Source organism: Pleurodeles waltl, chromosome 3_1, assembly GCF_031143425.1.
Source record: "Pleurodeles waltl isolate 20211129_DDA chromosome 3_1, aPleWal1.hap1.20221129, whole genome shotgun sequence".
Lineage (NCBI taxonomy): Eukaryota > Metazoa > Chordata > Amphibia > Caudata > Salamandridae > Pleurodeles > Pleurodeles waltl.
The window spans coordinates 1,557,344,331-1,557,363,591 of record NC_090440.1 but is presented as its reverse complement, the minus strand read 5'-3'; the positions used below and the strand labels follow the sequence as shown (position 1 = coordinate 1,557,363,591).

General features: G+C 39.1%; 1 protein-coding gene across 1 annotated transcript in view; it reads left to right on the top strand.

The window, feature by feature from the left end:
* The window catches only part of GALNT5 (polypeptide N-acetylgalactosaminyltransferase 5), a 214,456-nt gene that overhangs the window by 77,130 nt on the left and 118,065 nt on the right, over window positions 1-19,261 (top strand). Inside the window, exons 3-4 of the mRNA XM_069225153.1 lie at window positions 1,371-1,490; window positions 9,884-10,019. Coding sequence (XP_069081254.1) covers window positions 1,371-1,490; window positions 9,884-10,019 — 256 coding nt within the window. The remainder of the gene's footprint in view (window positions 1-1,370; window positions 1,491-9,883; window positions 10,020-19,261) is intronic.

Genomic DNA, 19,261 nt, shown 5'->3' with positions numbered 1-19,261 from the left:
GCTCTATATTATGATTTAGATTGTATATGCTATATCAAATATGATTGTTATTGACGGTATTGATGCAAAAGCAGGAGTCTTCCTAACCGGGGTCATTCTAACAGGATAAGAGTTTACTGAGACGACCATCATCAGGAGGAGGAAGTCATTCCTTGTTCTTTCCGTTTGTTCGTCTGCACATTATGGGGCACTGGTGAAGGGGTTAAGCATCACAGGGGTTCTAAACATGCAACGTCTGAAAATCTATGTACAAAGAATGCTTAATTGTTATGTGATTTAAGGCCGTAGAGGTTGTTTTAGTGCTTCATTGGCTACTGGACACAGTTGTTTGAAAGCAACATCCATCAAGGTGTGCTTTGAGCTGAAATGGTAATCTGAAACGTAAAATGACTGTGCCCTGTAACTAATCCGAAGCAATAGGAATGTTGTCAATAACGAAACCGAAAAACACACCAATGTATTTTTGCCTTTTTAAAAGTGAATATCAGTGGATTTAAATTCCTGATGCAAGCTGCCGCTTGCGAGGCATTTTGCTGGTATGGATAAAAGGAAACGTCTCGCTGGTAGAGGTCCTCAGATCTTTGTTTAAATTCTAGTACTAATCCCTTAAACAGCACATTCCAAAAAGCATCAGTTTAAGGATTCCTGAGACCCTGGGGTTGGACCACAGAGTGGTGCTGTTTCCTTACTTTTCGATCGTGACTCACTGCAAGTTAAGTAGTTCAAGGGTGCAAGCTGCAAAGCATGTGGAATGGGCAGTGGGGTTTATATTCTGAGTATCTGTCTTTGTTTGAAATATTTTGATATTAGAGTTAAACAATCACGCTGTTTAACTGTTATATGCTTTTGTTTTTCATTGTGTATGCGATATTGGAATTGGCTTCTTTTCTGAAACGTCTAACAAGCAGCGGCTAAAGCGGACAGACCCAAAGGCCACTCTGAGTATGTGTGGCGCTGATAATGAGCTCTGGTAGAAAGCTAAAGCTGTGGTTCAAACAAACCTAAAAAAAAGTTTTGTTTTTAAAACAATACATATTGGTTGTTGCATAAGAGCGATTATAAAGACATATGCTCCGTCTAACAAAAGGAAGGCTTCACAGTTGTCATAAATTTTTACACGGTTTGGCTCACGTTTTACAGGTATTAGCCTAGTTTTACTCCTATTACTGTATATGCGCCATCTTCAAAATAGCTTGCATTTTCATGTTTGGAGGTTTAGAAGGCTAGATTCGTCCCAAATATATAATTTTTTATTTTATTTTGACACATATGCAATAAGTAATGGGGAATTTGTTGGTCAGTTATTCAGAATTGTTCTAACATAAAATGTGATTTTTTCATTGAATAACATCCACCCTATTTCCATTTAGAATACCTGAAAGACAATTTAGACAAGTATATGTCCAAGTTCCCCAAGGTTCGAATTCTTCATCTCAAGGAGAGATATGGATTAATACGAGCAAGACTGGCGGGAGCAGATATTGCTAAAGGTAACCTTCAAATGATCTTGCCTTGTGTGACTTTAGTAGATGCATCATTGTATCTGATAACAGTATGTCCTACTGTCTGCTCCTATTGTCGTTTTTATAGGTCAGTGTCATCCCATTTAGGTGCTCATTTAAGCTGAGCAGAGTTGATGACAATAACCTTTGCATCTGCAATTTAGTATAAGTGCAGTGGTAAAGGCATGTTCTCATTTGTGTCAGGCTACACTTCAGTACAAACGAGGGACTGCTCACTTCAACGGTCTGGGTGCTATACTTGTGTATGGCATCATGGTATTACAGAAGGGGCTTTGCCAATATTTGTGACCCCCTTCTATGTCAACTTTCCCTTGAAGTGTCAAATTAAACACGCATGGCTCATGCGCTTGCAGGCCAGCTTCAGGTATTCTGGCCCGTGAATACTTACTCTAAACAGTTTTATTAGTTTGCTGCTATATTGAAAGTATAAACCCAATGGACCTGTAAATATTTAGAGGCAGATTTAAGAGCCCCTAACACCTCCATGTGCCACATTAGTAAAATCGAAGAGATTTCTTTGCGTCATTTTTTTCAGCACTTTTAATGGCTGCTCAGAGCAGTTGTTAAAAGGAGGCAGACCATTGTTTACAATGGGTCTCGATGGGCTTAGCATGATTTTTTACTCTAATCCTGCAAAGCTCCAAACTAGCATCAACAATTTTGATGCTAGTTTCCTTAACTCCTGCCGTGGGGCGCCGTATCCTAGATACGGCGCATACATGGTGGCATTAAGGGGGTCCTAAGGGGCACAAGAAACTTTTCTTAAATCAGTCCCTTAGAGACAAAAGTCAACAGGACCTACATTTGTGGTCAAGTAAGGAACAGATGATCCTGGTGAGACTACAATCTTCATTGGCAACCTAAAACATTTTATGAGACAATCTAGCTTTTAGCATCAGCTATTTAGATTGAAATGTCCATTGTTTTCCTACCCCCTAGATAAGTGTGTATTGAGTTTCAACCACAAAGTTGCATATCAGTCATCTCTTCCTCCCAGGGTTAACTTGGGAGAACTTAGGCCCATATTTATACTTTTTTAGCGGAGCATTTGAGTAATTATTTTACGCAAAAGCGGCGCAAACTTGCAAAATACAATTGTATTTTGTAAGTTTGCCCCACTTTTCCGTCAAAAAGCGGCACAAATGTGGCACTAAAAAAAAAAGTATAGATATGGGCCATAGTAGGAGATAGTCCCATGTCATCCGATTTCCAGTTTGATAACTCCAAGAAAAAATTCAAGGGTCAAGGTTGTAACACAGAACCACAGTCAATTGGCTAGGACATGAGAAATGACTTAGAGCTATGATGGATAACCATAATTTGGAGGCAATTCCTATAAAAATACAGATGTCTCATTTAAAATGCAGAAAAAGAAAACTCATAGTTGCACTTTCCAGGCTCAGGACAAAGCCTAAGGCCTTTAGTATGTGACAATGTAAGATGCTTAATCCTTGCAATGTTTCTGCTTAGGAGCTGTCTCTTAGTCTCACCTGAGTGTAAAATATACGGGCAACAATTTTTCTAAAACTGTTGTTGCTGGATCTCAACCCCAGGAGAGAAGTCAGCTTTTGATCAAAGCCTTTAAGTAGAATATGACTTCTTCCCAGAGGCCAGAAGGTGCAGTGGAATTATCAACTGCTTAGGGCCTCCTTCCATTCTGGTTAATAAATCTGATACAGGTGTAAATATAGGATTGGATCCGAAACTAGATTTCATCCGGTGCAGTCACCAAACAAATCCTGATGGAACTTGAGTAGGAAAACGCATGCACAAGCCAAGCTTTCACCTTGGAACTGGTTAAGAATGTACTATTACACTGTTACCTTAATTCCAAGATGTAGAACTCAGGATGTGGAGCTAAACATGCACTTTATAAATGCTGAACTCAGTAGTATGAGTATTTCTTGGGGGTACTTCTTTGGGTATGTTGTTTCTAGTGTTATCTATACTTGCCATTGCCATTTGCAAATCTTTAAGGATTTGCTTTCAAGTCTTTGTGTTTTTTTTTTATATCGCTCCTGCAAGTTATGATTCTTCAAATATGGTTTTTGGATATTGCTTGTTTTCGTTTGGGCAGATCTCATTGGAAACATTTTCTGTTCTTGGAACCTCTATGTGGATAGTGAAAGCAGTATTGCAGAATTGTTATTACTTGTGATTTTCTGATTGCTGTTGCACAGATCCTAGCTTCACTCTAGTTCTTGTAAGTTTAACATTCATGGTCTGAGAGTACAGTTGCCTGTCACAAGACAGTTTTTCACTTATATCCATTCTTAAATTGTACTCCATATGGATCAACTTCTGATTTCACAAATCAGTACGTTGTTTGCCCATTGGAAATTAAAATATTGTTTACCAGTGCGCACCAGTTATTCTGAGTTTGTTGTGGATCAACCTTATGCTCACTGTGTGTGGGAACTGCTGTAGTGCACAGATTCATCAACTTCTGAGTGTATCCTACATTCAGCTGAACAGTGGTAGGCTGACAGTTTGCACAGGACTCAGCGCTTCCAAATCAATAGATGGTTCCTTGTTAAAATAGGGGTTCAAGCAAATTTACAAGCTAGTAGGCAAAAGAATGCTATACTGTTCATGAGGTTGAAAGCTATTCAACAAAGCTACATGATTTGTTTGTATTTCTTGAATTTAGCTACGAACCTCAAACAGCTGCATCTATAAACTCTGAATCTCCAGTAGTTCCCCCATTTCAAGTTTTGGGTATTATATGCCATTACCTGAACATTTTTATGCCAATCCTACATCTTTTGCATTGTTCCCTGGTGATCAGTACAAGGTAGTCATTACAGTTTCTAACTTGACGGGTGATACTCTACCAATGGCCAATCATTCCTTATGTCATGATATGCCTCTTTGAAGACAATCCTGAAAAATGTGCATCGTTTTGGACTCAGTGTATTATACATGCTAAGATGAGAACTACAAAAGTCACTAAATTAATCTGCGCATAACCCTCTGGTAGCTTGCCACAAATGCAGCTGACTTAACTTAGAGCCAATGTGTGAAATATGCAGCACACCAACAGCAATAAAGTGAAAATACAGCACACGAAAAATCCTACAACAACTTAGAAAAATAGAGTAAATTTTAATAAATTATTTGACACTAAAACAACAAAAGTCCAATTAGTAGAAGTGCTGTTATAAATGTAAGATAAAAACTAGCACATAAAACATCAAAGCACCAATCGCAGACACCTAGTCAGGGACCGGGTCAAAGTCAGGAAATGTGTCTGACCACGATGGAGCAGGTTCAAGATGGCTGGAACCTTTTCTGTCCCTGAGGCTTCGATCAGGAGGCCATCAAACTAGCCTCTAGAATTGCTTTGGTATTCCCAGGTTAAATAAGACTCAATCAGCATGGCAGCCTTCTGAGGCTTCAAGGCAGGCTTCAGGTAGCAGAGAAGTCTTACCAGGTGTAGCAAAGCAGTCTTCTGAAGTACACAGTGGGCCACAGCAGCAGGCAGTCCTTTGAGAGTCTTTCCGCAGGTCCAGGAAGTGAACTGAATAGTGAATCTGAGGGTCCTATTTTTATACCTGGTGCCTTTTTTGCAGTAGGAGAAGTGTTTAGAGATTTCAGTTTGAAGTGCTAGATGTTTCCTACCCCCCTGCCTTGCCTCCAAGCTGGCTGAATGACCAATACAGTGGTGACAAGTCCTTTCTGTGAAGGAAGGGCACAGCCTACTCAGTTGTACTCCCCCACCCTGCCAGTTGATGGTGCATCTAGGCACACTTAGGTGCCCATTACAACTTTTGGGGTATTTCGGAAAGACCGCCATGCTGGCAGTCCCCGAAATACCATCAGTGATGGCGGTCTGCTTAAGCCATATTATGAGCACTCACAGAAGACCACCAAAAATCAGGCCGAATATATTTTTAAAGATCCTTTGAAGTCGTTGAGTATTTGTGTATTTTCACAGAGATTACATCATTAGATGGAGATATGATTTTACAAAATGGAATGGTTGATAAGGTGTACATGTCAATTGAAGCCCCATCACAAACAGAAATAGAAGCACTCAAACAAAATAGTAAACCTTAACATGCACATAGTGTGAATGGGAGAGCAACAGACATCATGAAATTGACACCTCAGATATGGTCTAAAATGCTCAATCTGCTCTTAGATGTAATTATCCAGTTAAATAACATGTCTAATTCTTCAGAAGGAAGCATTTGAATGACACTGCATATAAAAAGGAGGTCAAGCTTGTGCCTGGATTTATAGGATGATAGCCTTTATGGATATATCCAGAAAATCATTTGGGAAATATCTATTACATTTGGAAGATTGGGCTGGGTCAATGGGAATTTAGCGATCACCCAAATTGGTCATAGATGTAACCATTCTACTTTGGATCGTTATGCTGCCCTATGATTTCTTGCACACAAATATATATATAAAAAGGGAGGATATTTGTACTCTGAATTTATAGACTTATCCACTGCATTTGACTCTATAGACCACAATAAGTTATGGAAGAAAATGGAAGTATAGGAAATAACAAGGGGCCTATTCAGAATAATTATTGAACTACACAGTGGAGCAAGGATACAATTCAATTGGGTGCCAACCATGCAGTTACAAGGAGAATTGATATGCCAAATGGCCTGAGACAAGACTACATGTTGGCCTCGCCAGTGTTCTCCATCAATAAAGCAGATGCTCCAAGATATCTCCAGGCAACAGAGGGCCTTATGTACGAAAGCTTTTAACAGTCACAAATCCTCAGATTCAGTAAATCTGAGACCTCGCAACTATTAAATCACTTTTTTGAATGCACTAAACCTGATTACTGGTTCAGAATAGGTTTTTTGAACCAGTAAATGGACTTAGGAAACAAAAAGGAATTATTATTTTGAAGTGCCATATTGAGGGTATCTCTTCCAAATACAGATTCCTTATAGTTTGTATTTATATATTACAACTGAAAACTGGTCCCCAAGCATTAATATTTTACCAAAAACCTAAAGGAGGTGGTAAGCCATTCTAAACAGGAATGGGCCTTTAAGGGATCATTTGCCCTTTGTGAATGTTGACAATAATGTCCTTTGTACCACAGCCTTCTCCTTAAAATGGGTTGTGTAACTTTTCATTTTTTTAAAGTTATCCTTTTTCACTTCAATGAAAACAGGCTGCATTAAAAAATTTTTTTTTTGAAAAGCCATCACAGACATAGTTCCTTCCTTCTCATTGTAGCCAATTGTAGAGGGTCACAATTTTTGACCTACTTGATGCATATTAATGAGGTAAGTCGAATTGTGACCCACCACAAATTCTGTAGTTTGTATTTGAACTAATTAGTACATAGGTCGGTTCACACTATACAAATTCATTCGGTAAAAGTCAGTATGCATAATGGGACCCACTTTTACCAAATACATTCTTCACACATGTGGCCTCGTATTCTTAAATAGCGAATCCTAAGAAACCAGTATTTAAGACACTGGAATCATAGTACAAAACTTTTTGAGGTTTCTAATTAGCAGATCAGCATTATTTGCTACTGAGGAATCAGAAAATGTACTTTTTGTACATGAGGCCGAATCTCATTTCCAATAAAATCGGGCTTTCACATTCAAATAATTTTTAAAGCGGATGATACAGTAATTTTTTTATGTAACCCAAATAGGTGTGCAAAGGACATTGAATGCCTTTTGTAAATATTTTGAGGCACATTATTTACAAATTATAATAAAATCAAAGGCAATAGTATTTGGTAAGATGCAAACTAAAATATATATTTGAGTGGTAATTAGATTGCTAAACCTTTAGAAAATTTGATACCTAATATTGACTTTGTGCTTACATTCTCCCGGAGTTTGAACTTCTAAATCTCATGAGGAAAGGCTTGGTAGGCAAGGCACACACCATAGCTACTTCCCTGGGGATGTTAGCTGCTAAGGTATCCTACTAGTCAATAGGGGTACTTAAAGAAACATATGAGATGAAAATTGACAGTGTTTTATTGTATGGTAGTGAGATGTTGGGGCTAAAGGTGCAAGTGAACTTCAACATGTGGAAGGATCCATCTAGCGAAAATCAATTGCTTTGCCTCAGGACTCTCTGGGTTATGTCCTAAGATTAGAACTGGTTTAGTAAAAATAATTTGTAAAAGAGAATTTTAAAACATTAGTATTGCTTTAAGACTGCACCTACGGACTATTTTTGGTACCTACTGCATACCAAGATGACATCAGATATGGAATGGAATGAGGAAATAATCATGTAAAGAGTGCAAAGGTATGGAAACAAACTCTGAACACTGCAAGTAAGTCCATGTCCAATAACTCTGATTTAACATTATGCAAGAAGGATAGCAGATATGCTCAGGTGAATTATCCAGCACTAAAAGGTTTAGACCTCTTGTCAATAAAGAACAATTCAATCAAAAGAAGTGAGAAGATGGGTACTAAAATATTGAATGGGACAGATAATTAGTTAAATAAACTGGAATTTTTGTGACAATGAATTTAAGACTCTTATGTGTGTATTTGTGTAAAATCAACAAAACAATTTATTTTTTGCATGATTTTGCACTTTGAAAGGAAATCCTTACTATTACCCACTATGAGGGGGTTGAACATTTGTCAAACCTCAGCCGTGTTAGAATAGAAAATGAAATATGAGGAAAATATCACACTCTGTAATGAATTAGGAGCATTTGTTGTTGCAATATTTACAAAATTAAATGTTTAAATCTGAGGTATATAATAGGACACATATTTGTTATATATTTAATAAGCTTATTTGTTTATTTAACACGTTATTTTAAATTTGAGAGTTTAAAAAAATGTTTTACATTGTCTGTTTAGTCAAAATAAGTTGTTAATTAATTTTACATATTTGCTTCTAAGATTTATGATAGTGTTAAATAAAGTAAATCATGAACGATTGTAAGCATTTTATTATGTTCTTATGTTTGGTTGCCAATACTGACATATTTTAAACATTGAGGGGCATATATATACTCCGTTTGCGCCGAATTTGCGTCGTTTTTTTCTACGCAAATTCGACGCAAAACGAACTCCATATTTATACTTTGGCGTTAGACGCGTCTAGCGCCATAGTTCATGGAGTTAGCGTCATTTTTTGGCGTGAACACCTTCCTTGCGTTAATGAGATGCAAGGTAGGTGTTCCCGTCTTAAAAAATGACTCCCAGGCATGTGCGTGGTATTTATACTCCCGGGCAAAAATCACGCCCGGGAGTGGGCGGGGCAAAAAACCCTGCATTTGCGCCTCTTTTTAACGCCTGGGTCAGGGCAGGCGTTAAGGGACCTGTGGGCTCAGAATGAGCCCAGAGGTGCCCTCCCCTGCCCCCAGGGACACCCCCTGCCACCCTTGTCCACCCCAGGAGGACACCCAAGGATGGAGGGACCCATCCCAGGGAAGAAAAGGTAAGTTGTGGTAAGTATTTTTATTAATTTTTTTTGTGGCATAGGGGGGCCTGATTTGTGCCCCCCTACATGCCACTATGCCCAATGACCATGCCCAGGGGACATAAGTCCCCTGGGCATGGCCATTGGGCAAGGGGGCATGACCCCTGTCTTTGCTAAGACAGGAGTCATGTTAATGGCGTCTGGGCGCCCCAAAAAAATGGCGCAAATCGGGTTAAGACGATTTTTTTGCCTCAGCCTGACTTGCCCCATTTTGGGAAGCCCAAACGCCATTTTTCCCTACGCCGGCGCTGCCTGGTGTACGTGGTTTTTTTTCACGCACACCTGGCAGCGCCGGTCGGCTAACGCCGGCTAACGCCATTCAATAAATACGGCGCCCGCATGGTGCTTCAGAATGGCGTTAGCCGGCGCTAATTTTTTTGGCGCAAAACTGCGTTAGCGCAGTTTTGCGTCAAAAAGTATAAATATGTCCCTAAATACATAAACTTGATCAATGGCAATAGTGCGAGAATGGGTTCCTGAGCTTCGCCTTTGATCCCTGTCTCTTCAGTGTTTTCATCAGGTGTTTCCTGACCAGAATTTTTCACAGACTTCAAGCTACCGGTAGTAGCCAACAGCAGAATCTCACCTGGTGTTAATGGCAACATGATAGAAGGCTTTGTGCATGACGGCCATTGAAATTAAAAAATAGCTCTTCTTTCCTGATTAGTGTTTGGTATAAAGGTTATTTATTCCTGTTGAAATTCTACAATGTTGTGCAATGAAGTATGTTCAATGAATTATGTTTTGAACAATCTTACAAACTTTACATTTTGTACTTCCAAGTGATGCACACAATTATTCATACAGTCACAGCGTTTTTAATTCTTTAATTCTGTATTAAAATGTTTATGTTCTGGTTTAAACCACACATGTTATCTTAACTATTGTTTACTTTTTTTCAGGTGATGTTTTGACTTTTCTAGATTCACACGTGGAATGCAATGTTGGGTGGTTAGAACCTCTTCTGGAAAGCGTATACTTAAACAGAAAGAAAGTAGCATGTCCTGTAATTGAAGTCGTCAGTGACAAAGACATGAGGTGAATGTCTGATTATATCAAAAGTACATTTATTTTAGTGCTTAATGGGTACCACATATTTTATTTGAAGCTGAAACATAGAATACAATTGTCTTCTTCCCTCACTCCGATACGCATGAATGAAAACACAAATTCTGTTGCTTTCAGAAAAAAACTACTGAATAATAATAATTAAAGCAAGAGTTTGGATGAGTTTTATACTTCAAATGCATATTGCATATTGATTCGTTTATGTAAGTTATGAAAGATGTCTTTGTTTTCCTTCATCTTGTAAATTTTGCTAACTTACGATTATTTTATCATCTGGCAGCAATTGTGTCTCAGTGTTGAGTTTGCAGGGTGCCATAGAAAGTTTTCTATACGGTTATTACAGTGTAAAGGGAACATTCTGTGGCAGGCAACTCCCAATGCCCCTTCAAAGCAGGGCCACTGGAATTATGCGATTCTGCAGCTTTTTTTGCAAAATTATTTATGTGCTGCCTTTGACACATGATTGATCATCTGCTGTATATTTTGCAGATTTTAACTGAAAAAAATGTTTCTAGCTCAATCAGATCAAAAGTTACTTAAAACGCAGCAACATGGGATCGCACACAGTGGAAATCCCTTTGGAAAGGTTAACTGGTCATTTTTCAGTTGCTTTTTTCTTCAAGTGGTTGTTAAAATGATACCACGGAAGTTCGATCTTTGCCCAGTCTTATCATGCGTTCAAATTGCAAAATACATAATAGTTTAATAAAATGTACTGCATCATGCTACAGAATTTGCCTTTTTTTGCCACATAGTTAAGTCAAGGCTGCTGAATAATTTAGTGCTCATTTGCTGCATAATTCCAGGCCCTGCTCCAAAGTGCTGGGAGCAAATAAGGAGCTTTGAGTGAGCATGAGCAGTGCTGGATTAAACCCCGTGGAGGCCCCTAGGCAGTCAGAATTTCGTCCCCCCTAGCAAATTATCTCCTAATACGGTTTTAATTTTACCAACCAACAATTTTAATAAACCTATTTTATTACACAAAACTAAACATTACCCATATGTAGTTTTCACTGATTTTTTTTATTCACTGACAGCTGACAGTAGATGAGCTTTTAAGAGACAAACTGTTATGTGAATCTGATGTCTATGGTTTATGTACTTTAAGTTGTTAATGGGTACATTACATTAATGCAGTATTTTCTCTGTAGAGACTTTAATGTAAAGTTTTCGTTTCTTTGAGTTGATTTATTTTTTCTATCTTTTGAAAACAATTTAAGAAAGCTTGATTGTAATTTTCTTTCAAGATTAAATAGTATTATTTTGATCTTTTGTCGTGGTCCCCATAAGAGCAGTGAGGCTGCTAGGCCCGTGCCTACTTTGCCTATTTAGTAATCCAGCACTGGCCTCTCACTTGAATATATGCGTGAAAAATTGCTTTCGTTGTCCTGAGGTGCTGCCTCAGGTTCTTCTCTCGCACCACTCTATTTACAGATGTCGGTCTATGCTTCTCTTCTAGTATTTGCTGAGAAAAGCCGATTCAGCCAAAGAAATTTAGATAAACGATAATAGACTTTGCCTATGACTCCACCGCCCATCCACTAGTTTGTGCAGTACAAATCCCACATGTATGCATATATTTTGGCAGTAAAATTTCCCCATTAACCGTTGCCTGTGCTAAAAACATTTCCTGCACTGTGAAAAAAAATGGCAGGCATACTAAGATAATTGCAACTTTAAATGAATAAAACCACGCCCAAAAATGTATACAAAGTATTTCTCAGCAAGATAACGTTTCTAGGCCTGATGTCAAATGTTTCCAGAATGATTCTCTTAAGGATTGCCCTTTGCTGAGCTTTTCTATGTACAATAGCATTTCATAGGAAAAGAACACTAGGTTGGGGGCGGCTCATTACAAGGCATGTGAAACTCCTGGACGTGTAATGCTGTACGCATGATTCATGATACCCGAGGTGCAGTAATTTCTGGGTGTAGTTTTAAAGTAGAGATATGAACTGGACCTCGAAGAGGTGGGAATAAACGATTCCGGTATGCCTTTCCTCATTTTGAGCACTGTTTGTCTTTACAAAACGTGCAGGCGAATTGGGAGTGGAGTGATCCTGCAAAATATGTATTGTTAATTCAGACAATAACTTTCGTAGTCTGCCAAATCGAGATTACCTCCCAGCAAATAACGAGGCCCTATCTCTTTTGGTAAAATATATATTTTGCAGAACCTTTTCTGTTTAATAGGTATATGTGCAACATAAATTGCCAGAAAAGTCATAATGTACACAGTTTTCTATAGAGCTTTATGTAGGTGAAAAACAGAACTAAACATCTACGCACAGTTCTTGTCACGGGTTGATCCTATAGTCCCACTGAGCCTTCCTTCCTTCTAATGTTTATAAAAACACCAATGTCATGTTTGGCAACCAAGCATATCTGCTTTCTTTTCCATGAAATCCATTAAGTGGATTAGTTCTTATTGAAAGAGGTAACGTATTATTTTGTAGGCAATCACGACTTTGGTTCGAAGCCTTCCACTGATTATTTATGAAAAGAAAGATATCAACATCATTCAACCTTTTTCTCATTTAGCACACGATTTTTGATTTCAGGCATCTAGTAAGCTAAAAAATATTCCAAGCTACTTCATACTTACATTAGTAGTCCATTACAGAGAACTTGCTTTGCCACCTCTTCCGTGTCCGTGACTTCTATGGCATTATTTTTTTCTTTAAATTGTCTACTAGAGCTCCTGTTACATAAAATTAAAATATGTGTCCCATTGCTCGTCAGTCAATCTCAGTTGAACAGCAGACATTTGGAGCGTTTGTTAAAAAAGTCACTTAGCAGATCTGAGTGGTGATTATTTCACAGTACAACAATATGATCAAATAAAAGTAGGGTTTGGCATAAAAACAAGTACGCTTTTTCTATTATAGGTGGGGCAATCACCATTTGAAATGCCTCGTTTATGACGCACAGTTGAAGATTAGGCAAATCCCGGGGCAAAGCAGGTATAGAACCTAGGGGAATATCCTGGGGGGAGTAGGTGGCAGGGGAAGGTGGAGAGTGAATGGACAGACTGACATGCTATACGACATATATATGGATTGCTTAGACTACAACACTTTCAGTTTGTACATAATAAACATATAAAAGTGTCAAAGGAAGAAAAACAATACCTCGGAACACAATGAATTTTTGTCACCCAGCTCGAACTTCCAAGATGATCATAGTTCTGGTCTTTTCTGCATGTTGTCAGTAAGGTGGGGATTTCTTGTTCTAAATTACAAACCTAGAACATTTGTGTAATTTTATCACATCGATACGGTGATATTCTAATCAATGGAGAGCATTACCATGTCTGCCAAAATGTAAGAGAATATGCCAAATTGAAATCCTTGTAATGTCATTGGCCAGAGCGAACGCCATAATATCTTCCTGGACCCATTTCTGAGAGAGATAAAGAAATAGCAGCAAACAAGTAGCATGCTACCTAATACTGAAGAACAGTTTAAAGAAGGCAGGAGGAACACAGTGACTCATTCTTCTATACCACCATTAAAGGCTATATGGATATATTAATAATTTCACTAGTGAAGAGAGTAACCTTTTACTGCGTAGTTGTAGCTCAGGTGAAAATAAGGGACAGACCTGAAGATTCCTATCGTAAGGAACTTATATGCTTCAAGTAAATGAATATGGTTTGAAACTTGGAGAGGAAGGAACCGCAGATCTTGCTCAGATGACAGCAATACTTAAGTAAAAGACCCAACAGTGACCAGATAAAAACAACAGAAACTCCTTAGGGCCACATGTATATATATATATATATATATATGTATATATATATATATATATATATATGAATGGCCCAGGAGGCCCTTCATTATTAAAAGGCCAGGTTTTCAGCTGACATCTAAGACAGAGTTGATTTGTTTTTCTCCACAAACTCTAAGGAGAGATTACTAAATTTGGATCACTAGTGTAGAAAACAACAGAAAATGTGAGATCATGGACTACCCTTAACACCCAAATCAGACATGGGTAACTAAACTATGCTATACAGATTTGTTCAGTGAGATTTATTCATTTTCTTTGCCTGATTATGCCTCAATGTTTTATTTACTCTACCCGTTTTGTCATCAAACACAATGAGTGTATAAGTAGAAAAAACGTAGCTGTCTAACATACATGCTCTCTATTACTTGATAGCAAAAAACACTCTCTCTCTGGTAGGGATAAAGTGGATGGTTAAGATGTATATGTTGAACTCATTGGCAAGTGCTCAGAGGCCCGTGTTCCCACTAGTATTCATTCCCAGCACAAACTGATCTGTTCACAGATTCCTTCTTCCAGAAAAATAAAGACCACATATCTTGTATGACAATTTGAGGAGGGGTGGAACATCCACTTCCAATCCACAAGTAATTGTATTGCCTAGCAACTGGTCCATAATCGATGCAGTCACAGTATCATATGAATCCATAATTGGCTACAGGAGAAACCTCAATCCTCAAATAGCTTGGAGAGGATATTGTTAATAGAAGTCCCAGACTGAATTCAATAATGTTAAAACCAGAGATATGCATATACGTTTTGACACAGAATTTAGTATAAGTGTTTCATCAGGATTATGACACCTGACTTAAATGCTCTCAATTAATGATAGCTCTCTCTTGTAAGAATAAAGTTGCCAATCATAGCGCATGGGTAGAACTCAGCATCAAGTACTCACAGGTCCGTGTTTTAGCTAGTATTCATTCCCAGCTCAAACTGGTCCTTTTCCTAGGAAAGTAATGACTCCTAAACTTGCGTGCCATTTTGGGGGAGGGGATAATGGGGGTATGGTGAACAACCATGCCCCATCCAGAGGAATTTTATTCTCTAGCAACAGATCCATCTGTCCAGAACTGGTCGATTAATGCTTAGTATCATAAGAATTGATAACAGTCTGTGAAACAACACCAGTTAGCTCTGAGAGGGCTTAGACACAGTTAATAGGTAACATCTCATCCATGGAAAAACGCAAAGGATGTATTCATAATTGGCATCCCTTTCTACATTACAGTTTGATAAGTCCCTATTGAGTTAAAGCATCACACAACTGGAAACAACTCCTTTGTTTTATATTTTCAGAACATAGTTCTGCTGTATCCTTGCATAATGTCCTTTTCTGCATAAAAAGTTGTGAAAGTTGCATAACACACCATGACAATCTGCATTAGTAATAATAACAATTATTATTATTATTATTTTTATTATTATTATTATTATTATTATTATTATTATTAATAAAAATAACAATGTTGGAAAGTGGATTATTGGTAAGGGCAGGTAAGTACCTACACTTAGAAATAGGCCACAATCCCCCACCAGCTCCAGTCAAGGTCTCAATAAATTAATCCTGCCTCAAACCTTGGTAGCTTGGTAACAAGCAGTTAGGCTTTACTTAGGAGACAGGTGTGTAAAGCATTTAGGGGCATATTTACGAGCCCCTAGCACCACCGGGGTGTCACTTTTTGTGACGCTCCGGTGGCGCTATGCCATGCGCCGTATTTAGAAGCTGGTGTTAAGCCATCTTTTGTGGCTTAACGCCACCTTGTAAATATGACCCCTTCACACGCAGCCCTTTGCTTGGAAGGGGAGTGCAATGGATGTTGCTGTGGGTGTGCCACAGCAACACCCATTGAATTTCATGCTGCCTCAGATTTATGGATTTTCATAACCCTGAGGCAGCGCCAAAATCTAATGTCACCCCAGGGGTGCCATTAGAAAGGTGCAACTAGGAGGAATACTTTTATTCCTCCTTCGTTTTTTGCTTTTTCTATGTGTGCTGCATTCTGCAGCATGCACAGAAAGAGCAAAATGCCAGACATGATTGTCCATGTGAGGGAAGGTGTTCCTTCCTCCACATAATCAATAATTTGAAAATGACGCTTTGGCACTTCTGTTTGTGCTGCATTCTGCAGCACACACACAAGTGCCAAATCACCATGAGTGTCTGTTCATGTGCAGGAAGGAACACCTTCCTGCACATAATCAATCACACCCCTCAATGCAGAGCAATGCAGACATCCATGCACGATGGTGCAAGGATGCCTGCATTGGCACTGGCAGCTCAATTTAGCAATAGCGCAGGGGACAACACAGGGATGCGTCATATTCAATTAAATATGATGCATACCTGCGTTGTGAAAATGACAGAGCGCGGCACTGCCAATTTTGGCGCAGCATCGAGCTCTGTCATTTTCCTATAATTTTGGGCCTTGATATCAACAAAACTGAATAAGTAAAACACAAAACACAATAAAAATCCAACAAAGATTTATTGTTTTCTAGCGCAGAGAAATCAAAAGTGCCATTCTGGGCATCTGGTCTCACTCAACCGGGGCAAAGTCAAATGTTGAGGCCGACCACAATAGAGCTCTGCTCGGCTACACTGAGCGGGAAGCCTCGGTTAAAGTTTTATCTTCACACTTAGTCATTTTCTTGAAGATTTTTTCTCGTAGAAGCTGACCTTGCTGGAGCCCTCCCCGGATACACTGCACAGAAGGGCCTTGGTCAAACTTTTACCTTCGGGCTTAGAAAGTTTTCTGAAGCTTTCCTTCCCCGACATCGGACAACCCTCCTCAGTGAGCCGATTTTGATGCAACGTCATCAGATTGCCTTTCCCAAACTCCTGGTCAAATCCTGGAAGTCTGGGGCTCCGGAGATTTTCAGCAGGATGAACCTGCAAGTCAGACTGGGTCGCGACTGACGTTTTTCAAAGTTGCTCCAAACTTTTCCAAACTTCTGGATCTTCTTCTGGAAGTATCACTAAGGTCCTTCAGGTGTCCATAACTCACCCCATAATTTCAGAAGCTCTGAGGTGCTCCTTGAGGGTTAGGACTCTAGCTCTCAGAATGCACCTGATCCGGATCCTAAAATGACCACTGGCCACTGGTCAGCTGGGATATTTCTGCAGGACTTGATGCAAGGGACTCTGGTCAACTTCTTTCTATCTGTAGCTCAAAGGGAGTCCCTTCTTGAGGTTGTAGAAGTAAGGCAAAGTCCTTTTCTTGATGAAGCCCAAAGTGTGCCGCTGGTGCCGCCTTTCTGAGTACAATGTCCAGGTGGAGGCCAGGGGTCCAGCAGGGCAGTCCTTCTTCTTATTGTCTTGGTCCAGTAGGGATCTTAAGTGGGGTGCAGCTCTGTCATATGTATCCTTGCTGCTGGGGTGGAAAGCAGTGGGGTGCTCCTGTCCAACCACATGTAGGCTAAATCCTCTTGAGTGGCCACTTCCTGGGAAGTGTGGCAAAATCCAGTCCCAGGGAGCAACATTCCTCCAAAATCCAAGATGGCAACATTTCAATCTTAGAGTTTAGATCTGGCTGAGCCCACCCACTGTTGTGGCTAAGTTTCCCTTAACATGCCCCTTTCCAGCCCTCTCTTAATCTAATCAGGGGGCACCTGGTTGTTTGGGGCTGCAGGAAATGGGGGAGGACCAGTCACTGTCCCAAATGTCCTTTGTTTCAGCCCAGGCCACTTCACACCTCACAAACTCAGCCTGGCTCAGGCTGCCAGAGGCTGACCTATCAGAGAAGAGCACTACAGGGCTGAAGTTGGTAACTTTTAGCAAAAGTTCTAAAACTCTTTCCCTGTTCAAGTTCTATTACATTCAACAGTATCAAGTTGTTGGATTTATTATAACTTTTAATTTGATACTTAATGTGCTATATATCGCTCCTTCCTATGGAGAATAAGACTTTAATATTTCAAAATAAAGTCTGTCCATGTTAACCTATGGAGCCCATTTACTACAACAGGGAAAACAAATTTGGCTTTTTTCCCCTCATCAGGGCTTATAAAACATCTTTTATAAGGTCCCAGTTTATAGCTTTACTGCATCCAACCCTGGGAGCACTTATGGCATACCTTAGGTGTGATTTATATGTAAAAATAAGGTAGCTAAGGAATTTGGAAGTACTTATAATTCCAAAGTCGAATTTGGGGTTAACTTTAACTTAAAAGCAGCCAACATGGCAGGCCTGCTTTTGAATTTGACATAGGGCACCACATGCCCTACCATATAATAGGGACTTATACTTAGGTTTGTACAGCCACTTACAATTACCCTAAGTTGCATATTCCATTTTACACAGAGCACTGGCCCTAGGGCTGGTTAGTAGTGCCCAGAACACAGTCAGAGTCAGTAAACACCAGTATCAGTCAAAACGTTTGGGGGTGACCAGGGAAAAAAGGAAGACTTTTCTACAAACAACAACAATAATATTAATAATAATAATAATAATAACTTCAACCCAGATTTTGTGAATAAGTAAAAAGTAGTAAACTAACTTAAAAGTGTAAAACTTTCAAAAGTGTAAGTTTCATCTGTGAATCAGGCCCAATATGTCCAACCATATCTAACCTATAATGTCTCCCACACCTATCTACTAAATCTAAATTACAATACCAGTCTGTCATACTTACCTACCATACCTAACCTACCCACTATACCTACCAAAGCTGTCTACAATACCACTGAAAGTACATGTGTACCATGCCTACTGTATATATTGCCTAACCAATGATCCCTACCACAACTAACCTAGTAAGCCTACAATACCTACCAAAATACCATAATTGGCCTATTATACCTAATCAACCTGCTATTCCTAACCTAACATATCTAATCTAGCATGCCTACTAAATCTATGTATCATACCTACTTACCAGCATACCTAACCAACCATATCTACTTACCACCACTACCTTATTTATCTATTTACCTTCCATACCTAACCTACCATACCTAAATAACTGCCTACTATACCTAATCTATGTGCCATCCTTAATCTACCAAAGTTACACTGTCATACATACCTTACCTATCCTACCATACCTATCTTGCCTCCACTTCTGAGGTGAGTATATTTTGTATCTACCCTTAGATGGTGTTTTTGTGAAAAAGGGGCAAGTTATGCCTATAGAACCACTAGTAAAGGTTTAAGGTACAACAGTCTGGTACAGTAAGAATTTGTGTCTAACTTGAGGGATCTCTAATAAAATCATAATGCACTGCATCCTGCACCGGAAAAGTGTGCATTGCAGTTTTTGATGATATGAAAATGTGAATGTTGTTTTTTCGTTAAAAAACAAAAACAAGATACATTGGCTGTGGCAATGCTGGTGCATGCACTTTTTGAAGAATTTATGACACAATGTCCTAACAAGGCGTAGGGGAATAATAAATAACGCTTGCATAATTTGCGTAGTTT